General features: G+C 34.8%; 2 protein-coding genes across 2 annotated transcripts in view; one reads left to right on the forward strand and one right to left on the reverse strand.

The window, feature by feature from the left end:
• Positions 1-4,624, reverse strand: part of LOC108252260 (inactive tyrosine-protein kinase 7-like) — a 33,588-nt gene extending 28,964 nt beyond the window's left edge. Inside the window, exons 1-2 of the mRNA XM_026822835.1 lie at positions 4,617-4,624; positions 4,086-4,267 (exon numbers count right to left, since the gene is read on the reverse strand). Of these exons, the coding sequence (XP_026678636.1) occupies positions 4,086-4,267; positions 4,617-4,624 (190 nt within the window). The remainder of the gene's footprint in view (positions 1-4,085; positions 4,268-4,616) is intronic.
• Positions 4,625-5,063: 439 nt separating this feature from the next.
• On the forward strand, positions 5,064-8,719 carry LOC103508162. The gene is made up of 2 exons (XM_008472693.2): positions 5,064-5,286; positions 8,357-8,719. Exons 1-2 carry the CDS (start codon positions 5,223-5,225, stop codon positions 8,686-8,688), a joined length of 396 nt encoding a protein of 131 aa, XP_008470915.1. The 5' UTR covers positions 5,064-5,222; the 3' UTR covers positions 8,689-8,719.
• The last annotated feature ends 104 nt before the right edge of the window (positions 8,720-8,823 follow it).

Genomic DNA, 8,823 nt, shown 5'->3' on the forward strand with positions numbered 1-8,823 from the left:
GCCACCAAAACCAGTAGAACCTAAAACCAAAACCAAATCTATGTTTAATGAAAACCTGCTACCTTATAGGTCCAAGGTGTAAATATTATAAATCATCAGGCTCATTCTAACGTTTCCCACAGTCGCCACGCTTTGTGGATCTTGCGTGTTACTATGAATTAACCCTTAGTATAAAGTAGGTGATAGGTAGGTATTAATCAAACCAATAAATAAGTTGTATGCAGTATGCTTATGTAGGTATATTCCTTCTGAAATTGATTTCAAAGAGCGTAGGTAGGTATTTTTGTTTGTGTTCCGGGATGAAATGACAACATAGTAGGGAGGTAAGGGAGGTCATAATATCCCTTCCTAATCTAGAATACCTGTTTGCTGTTCAATTTTGAAGCTCCTCCTAAAAAATTTTCAGACATAAAAATAGTCTATCTATGTATGTATAAGTAGTTGTCTATGTATATCTATGTATAAATAGTTAATGCGATAGAAGGGTTAACAAAGTATTAGTGTTAATGTAACTTGATATGACAAGTTTATCTAATATCATCTATCTTGACAAGGTGGCAACTCTGTGTATATATATTGTTTAGGTATCTTTAATAATAAATTAATGATCACTATGATGAAGTGAAAAGTAATAGCAAGTAAATTATAGTTATACCGAGTAATAATATTATAGTAGGTAACTACCTATAAAGGATTTGAAAGATTTCATGTTGGATGTAAAGAAGAAGAACAGAAGCTTAGGTACTGAATTTCAAAATAATTTTGATGAGGTGATCATTGATTATGACACCTAGATCAGGCAATTCATTTCATGAGAAATATGCTGAGTATGGAGATCATTGATTTCATTCGGAATGGATCTACTTAGATTACCTACCTGGTGACCTAGGTATCGGATTTAAAAAAAAAATAGAGATCAACATTATAGGATTCAAATCACTTTACTTCTAACATCTCTCAGCATATTCTATTGTGCAACCTATGTTAGAATCACCTAAACCATGTTACCGCTATCATAGATCCTTATGATGACAATACTGATGTCTCATAGCTTTATACAGTTATGAACAGACTTACAGACTACAAAGTAAGAGACAAACACAGGATCTCCAATTGTCTGGGTAATTGAATTAAGAGGAACAATAAAATAATACATAATAATTTCTCATAGAAAAAATGTACATAATAGATCAGTTGCGCTTCCTTGGGTGATGTTTCAAAGTCATAGAGCAGGAAAAGGACCAACGGAATTTTTCTTTTTCTTCTACGACTTTTAGATCCCGAGATAAATCGATTAAAAAAATGCCGGTAAATCGTGAACTTTGACGTCACGGCATACGCTCCTGTAGGCGATGACGTCTACTTAAATGTCACGAGCAAAGCTCCCTCGCATCAGGCAACGCATTAATATGTTTGTGCGCAGTTCTTTCTGCTCCTCCGCTAGCGCGCTTGCATAGTGGCTCTACCTAACGGACGAAAAAAACAACTGCGTAAAGTCTGACGTCACACATATTTGAACTCTTTCATTAGAACGGTTAAAAATTGAATTTTCGACCTTTTACAGTTTTTTTTTTTTTTTTTTTTCGGAGTTTTGCCCTCAGATTTGGATTTTTCCCAACTTTTTACATATAGGAATCGACCATTTATTTATAATTTTTACCCATTTGCAACTGCTCCATTAGGTTTATTTCAAATTTCATAGCTGAAATCAAATTTAATAATATAAATTTAATAAGAAAACCCATTTGAAATTTTGAAATGAAAAATGAAACTCATTTGAAATGCTGGGCTTATTGCATACTCAAAATACAAAACGAAAAAAGCAGGCGTTTAATGACAAATAATTTTCGGGAAGCTTCTGAACCTGAAGTGTTATTGTTCCAAGCAGACTTGGATGTAGGTAGGACCTACCTACCTACATTGTAGATAGATTGTAAAACCTTCTTAATTCCAATTTTATTTTCAGGTTACTATTTTGTTCAATTTTCTGATTTGATAGAACTAATTACTTACTTGTCATCCTCATGAATTGGTAAATGGTGAATAAAACAACTTTATGTCGAAATACAGGTAGGTACCTAGTGGACCAATATTTCGACGATTGTCTAAAATCTCTGCTATTAGGTAAATTGTGTAAGGATCTTACCTAATACCTACTGTTGAAAAAGACACCTAAAAGGGGAGGTAGATACCTACTGTTTCCCCTATTTTTTTTTTTTTTTTTTCTCTCAAACTTAGGGGTAGTTTTGAAATTGAAAATGTTCTGTCTTTGTTAGAGTAAAACTTTTAGTATTGATGTAAATGTAGGTAGTTACGTATTCTACAGCACCTACCTTTATCTGTCTCTTTCTCTCTGTCTTCTTTCTCTTTCTATTACTTTTTCTCTTCTCGTATATTTTACTCCTTTTATCTTTCTCCTTCTTCTCCATCTCAAACACGTTCAATCTCGTCATATATTCCTTGCATGTATCAGTCCTGCCTTCTTCTTCTTCTTCTCTCTCTCTCTCTGTCTATCTCATACATTTCTTTTTCTCTTCATTGTCAACATTCGCCTTTTTCTCAAAGGATGGTTTTCTTCTGCTTCCATAGATATACGTCTTTCTGTTCTGTCTGTCTCCCACCGTCTCTCCTATTTTATGAGGGACATACCTACTACGACACAGACCACATGAGTCTAATTAATAATTATTTTGTTCGAGCTTGATATGTATTGTAGGTATTACAAATATCCTTACACTGACTCAAGTCACAGCTGGGATTCGAATCGCCATATTCACGTTTATGAATCCAATGGTAACTATTTATATTTTGACTATAAGTTTGGTTAGGTATGTTTTAGTTCAATGTCTTATTTTATTCGCGTTCATACCGTTGATCTACTAGTTAGGTATACTAGTTGATTATATTCGATATAATGAAAAAAAAAAAAAAAAAAAAAAAAAAAATCAAAACTTTCGATAGTGAAATATCATCACAATATTTTTAAAGAAATTTAAATAAAAAGTTTCAAATAATAACGTTAAAAATAATAAAAAAAAATCACATGATAAACAAAATTTAATTTACCGGTATTTATACGAATTTGCGCAACTGTAATCACGTGACAAAATGAAAAACTAGAAAACCAGTCTACAATATACTTACTAGTTGACTATATTCGATATGGGCCACCCTGTAGAATCAGTAAAATCTAAAATCCTACATACATTTCTCAAGTAGGCCTGTAGAATCAGTAAAATCTAAAATCCTACATACATTTCTCAAGTAGGTACCTACTTACTCTCCTCCTCTTTCCCTAACTCCCTCTCTCTCACTGTTTCACTCAAGTAGGTACTTACTCTCCTCCTCTTTCCCTAACTCCCTCTCCCTCTCTCTCACTGTTTCTTTGATTCAATTAGTGTGTTTCTTTTCTTGTCCACAAAACATTACATTTTAGTGCTGCAACATACTAGAAGCCATCTGTAAGTGTGACTGAAGGGTCAATTGAGCATCAGTATTTGCTGACAGCCCCTCTGTGTGACATCACTCAGAACTAGACTAGTGAGTGACATTGAGCTGAAATATCGTACCTAACACACTCTGAATGTACCTAAATATTGATTCAATTAGTGTGTTTCTTTTCTTGTCCACAAAACATTACATTTTAGTGCTGCAACATACTAGAAGCCATCTCTAAGTGTGACTGAAGGGTCAATTGAGCATCAGTATTTGCTGACAGCCCCTGTGTGACATCACTCAGAACTAGACTAGTGAGTGACATTGAGCTGAAATATCGTACCTAACACACTCTGAATGTACCTAAATATTCTGAATCACACATCAGAGATTCAGATCAGTTTTATTATCTCGCAGAATCTGTTGGATTTCAGTACGGTTCCCGCGATTTTGTTGTGTACCTATAACACATCAGAGATTCAGATCAGTTTTATTATCTCGCAGAATCTGTTGGATTTCAGTACGGTTCCCGCGATTTTGTTGTGTATATTGGATCAAACTTTAGTTGTTCGCCCAGATTGTCTTGTCTTGTTTAGACGTACTACTTATTGTATATGAACAGAGAGAGAGAGAGGTTATATTTTACTTACAATGTACTGATAGCACTGCAGATCCACTGGTCTCCAACTCTCCATCAGGGCTGGTCGCCACACAGTTGTACTTCCCAATGTCCTGATGTCGATCTACCCTACGAATAACAAGGTCCGAGCCTATCTGATATTTCCGGTAGCTAGCAGTGAGTGGTACATCATTATGGGTCCAGGTAATTGAGCTGAAATATCGTACCTAACACACTCTGAATGTAAATATTCTGAATCACACATCAGAGATTCAGATCAGTTTTATTATCTCGCAGAATCTGTTGGATTTCAGTACGGTTCCCGCGATTTTGTTGTGTACCTCTGGATGTTTGAGGAATTGAAACTCTTCAGCAGACAAACAGAAACCTGAAACAAATAAAATTCGACCAGGTAACAACGTGAGATCAAAACGATGACGTTGGTAATGGTATTTCTACTAAATTAGTAAGAGAAGGAACAGTTATTTGCACAGCAACAACTTTTTTTTCGAAAGAATTTAACTGCTTTTATTTTTGTGAGAAAATAGACACATCCACTGACTAGACCATAATTTATCTTCGGATAAGCGTTGTGTACCTACATACAGAATAATTTGTTTTGTACACGGGAAGTGTTTTGTTAATTGCTTGTGCTTGGTTTTAGTTCGGAATTCAACAGGGTTTTGTATTCTAGGTGTCTACCTACCAAAATTTTGTGATAAAAAGTCAATAAACTAAAACTTGATGTTACCTATGAAGTAAGCTTCATAGTAACGCAGTATTTTAAATAGGTAACTACCTAATACTGTTTTTGATAATGATGTAAAGAAATTGAATACGTACCTACCTATATTTTTGTTAAATCATAACTTGTTTCTAATCTATTCAATCTAATTACATAATTAATTAGAATAATTAGTAATTACCTAAAAAAAGTGAAAAATATCGTCATTTTAACTATCTTTCTCAAGTTATAAGTGAATTAGCAATATACCTACCTACCTATACCTACCTATTTATCAATAATGCAAATAAAATATTAAACTGAACATTCTTTATTTATTTACTTACTACAATAATAATAATAAATGTTTCAATACTTTTATTATCAGTAAAATTCAATTCGGACCTAATCTTCTTGTATAGGTAGATAGGTACGTTTAAAGAAATGTTTTATACGGCAATCACAATGGATCGAGTTGTGTTCAAAATGTTGGTGATTTTCTTCTCCAGTAAGTACCTATTGAATTTCATCAAGCTTTTTTTCTTTTTCTTTTTTTTTTTTTGAGAGAGAAAATACTTACCTAGGTATTATGGGTATATACCTAAGTTTAGGTAATCCTACGACACAATACCTACCTACCTAATTTATTCTAATGAGTAATTTAGTCTTATTGTTCCTCAGAGAAACTTGCAGATACCTAGATAAAGCAGACAATTTGCTATTGAACCAAGTTAGGTAGGTTTGGTACAATCTACATATAGATAGGTATGTACATACCTAGTAAGTTACTAAACTAAACATCAATATTCATCATGTGTGACGACGTAGTCCATGTAGAAAGTTGTTAGTGACATATTGTAATTATTCGGATGTAGGAATAATAATTTATTATAGTACCTAATACCTATATTCAAAGTTTTACTCGTACTTTGTTACTAAAGCAGGTAGCACAAAATCTTATATTAGGTACTATTGTAAAACTTATAATATTACAATGAAGTCACATAAGTAGGTATTAGGTAACTACCCATTTTTAACTGTGTAAATGCTTGTCACAGTCGCAAAAAATGTCGTTCCTAAATTAAATTTTATATGACTTGACTTGGACTCGAAGCACCAACCTCCAGATTCAAAGTCCACCCTGCTAACCACTAGGTACATCACCGAGGTTGTTCAAAGAGTCAGTATATTACTCATACTTGGGTACACTTTGCTCAACAATAATCAAAGTATAAGTGACGGTAATGCACAAGCTTTGGGTGTGCCACCAAAACCAGTAGAACCTAAAACCAAAACCAAATCTATGTTTAATGAAAACCTGCTACCTTATCTATCGGACCCGATAGGTGGCGCCAGTTACCAGAAAAGTCCAGGGGACCAAGGTACAACGGGGGCCAAGGTACGACTAGACACCCTACCTAGGTACCTAAATAAAACATGGTAGAATAGTAATGATTATAAAACGCCTTCTATACTATTTTAAAGACGCAATATGGTGTACAAAATAATCCTTGCTATCCAATCTCCAATACTTGTCTTACTTTACTCTCTATGCCTGATGTTTTCTATTTCAGCTATCACAATGGACATGGACCAATATGACATCATAAAGATATGATAATTTCATTCAATTCAAGACGTGGCTGAATCCAATTAATATTCAACGGAGTAAAGTAAAAAGAAAATATGAATTCTCATCATATCTGTTTCCCTTTATACATAATATTTTTATGTAGGTACCTTAGTGGATAGGTACATAGATAATTACATAATTAGGTTGTAGCTATCTACATACTTGGGTGGTATATTATAGGTAAGTAGGTGCTTTGTAGCTTTGTACTTGGTTTGGTTATGAATTTGGTTTCCTAAAACAAAAACAATTCAAATGGAGAGAATAGTTAGAAACGGCCTAAATAGTTCTTGATCAAACTTTACCCTACATTGTTCACAATATTCAACTGCAAGTGCAGAGTTCCATTAAGTTACTGGGTGACACAAATTTTATATCTGTCCTGGTGGTGTAGTGGTCAAGACGCTCGCCCAATAGTAATCAGGAGGGTTTAATACCAGTCGAGGTATATACTATGGAATTTTACAATCATAACATCGTTTGAGAATTTGACCACAATAATGGTAGTTGCCTACTGCTGGTTTAAAAGGACTCTTTTTATTGAAACACCAAAGGTGACACTGGTCACAAACCAGAACTGAGATTCGAAACGATTTTGTTTTAGGGTGAAGTTTTATTATTTTGATAGTAGTGATGTAATACTGTGCCCCATATTCGGATATCCAATTTGGGAGTGAAGTTCTTCCGATCAATTAAATTATAGTTCTTATCAATTAAACTTTAAGCTCATTAATTAGGATCAACAAGAGTTTCTATCAGGTTTATTAAAGACAGATTAGAATCAGGCTATGACTTGGAATACATTTCAGGAGACAGGATATAGGTACGCGTACTTCCTAGGTAACTTTTTAAAGCAATTTTAGATGGCCAATCGATTCTTTTATCATTCTACTAGACATTTTTGGCGGTACCCTCCGTACCTTTGGAAAAGTGTCCCCTATTAATGCACTCCCTATAAGTAGTTACCTACCTACGTAAAATTGGAATATAAAGGAACCGGTCATGAATACTCAAAGTTCTACTTTGAACCAATAATTCAATAAAGAAAGGAAAAAAATGATGAAGTGATTAGTTATGAAAACATAGCTCCTAACAAGAACCAAAGACCTGACTTTGTCCCAAAATGAGTAGCTCATTCCATACAATATGAGGTGAAGCTAATATAGTAATATTGTCTTCTGGATTTTGCGGATTTTTGCGTACCTATTTTTGTTCTGCTTTTTGTACCAAAATACATCATCAAGTCACCTACTGCTCTATATCTCGTCTGTGAGAGAAGGAAAATATCTATCTACTTAATCGAGAACTAAACTCTTAAATTAAAGCAAATATTTCTAGAAATCAAAACCTGGACTGGAGGGATACTCATATTACTCATGCATATACATACATAGATTACAAAGGTATGATAATTGAATTCAATTGGGAATTCTTTTGTACTCGTAATTTATTTCGTTAACTCCGACTCTCGTGTCGTTTCAATTGAATTAAAAAGAAATGTAAATTGATCCCCGGAGACCCTGAAAACTTGCAGTAAACTGATCTGAACATAGTGATGTTGGTCATTGGAAAAGACATTTTACAGTTGTGTCTGAACCCAGGTCACTTACTGTCTAGGTCTCATTGTCATCAACAACAGTTTTGAAAACTATGTAAATTGATCCCCGGAGACCCTGAAAACTTGCAGTAATCTGATCTGAACATAGTGATGTTGGTCATTGGAAAAGACATTTTACAGTTGTGTCTAAACCTAAGTCACTTACTGTGTAAATTGATCCCCGGAGACCCTGAAAACTTGCAGTAATCTGATCTGAACATAGTGATGTTGGTCATTGGAAAAGACATTTTACAGTCGTGTCTAAACCCTAGGTCACTTACTATCTAGGTCTCATTTTCATCAACAGTTTTGGAAACTTTAGTCAGCAATGCATTTTTCGTTCTATTTCAGCTCTGACCTTGACTTCCTGTGACATTGACAAGGTCAAACCCTCCATCCTGGTCAAGACGCGTCAAGGAGAGAAAGTTCTTCTCCCATGTCATATTGCCAGCAACGTAGACATCAAGTCTGTCAAGTGGTGGAAAAACGACAAGCTAGTGGCGCGCTCTGACAGCTTCATGGAAACTAACAACTTCTACCTACATCCGAATAGTACGCTAGAGATCCGTCAGGTAACGCTGGAGGAGGATGCAAACTATACATGCCAGGTGGTGAGAACTGAGCCTTGGAAACCCATGACTCAAGTGATAACTGTGCAAGTCTTGTGTAAGTTCATAGAATAAGTTTGCTGAGACCAATGGTAGACACTTTGTGTTACTTTATGAGTGATATGGACAACAGGCACTCACGCCATTTGAAGCCTAGAAGACTTTTTGCCTCGCCAAACTGTTCTGTCTTGTGCGTCTTCTTCCGTGGTA

The sequence above is a fragment of the Diaphorina citri genome, unplaced genomic scaffold, assembly GCF_000475195.1.
Source record: "Diaphorina citri unplaced genomic scaffold, Diaci psyllid genome assembly version 1.1 scaffold374, whole genome shotgun sequence".
Taxonomy (NCBI): Eukaryota; Metazoa; Arthropoda; class Insecta; order Hemiptera; family Psyllidae; genus Diaphorina; species Diaphorina citri.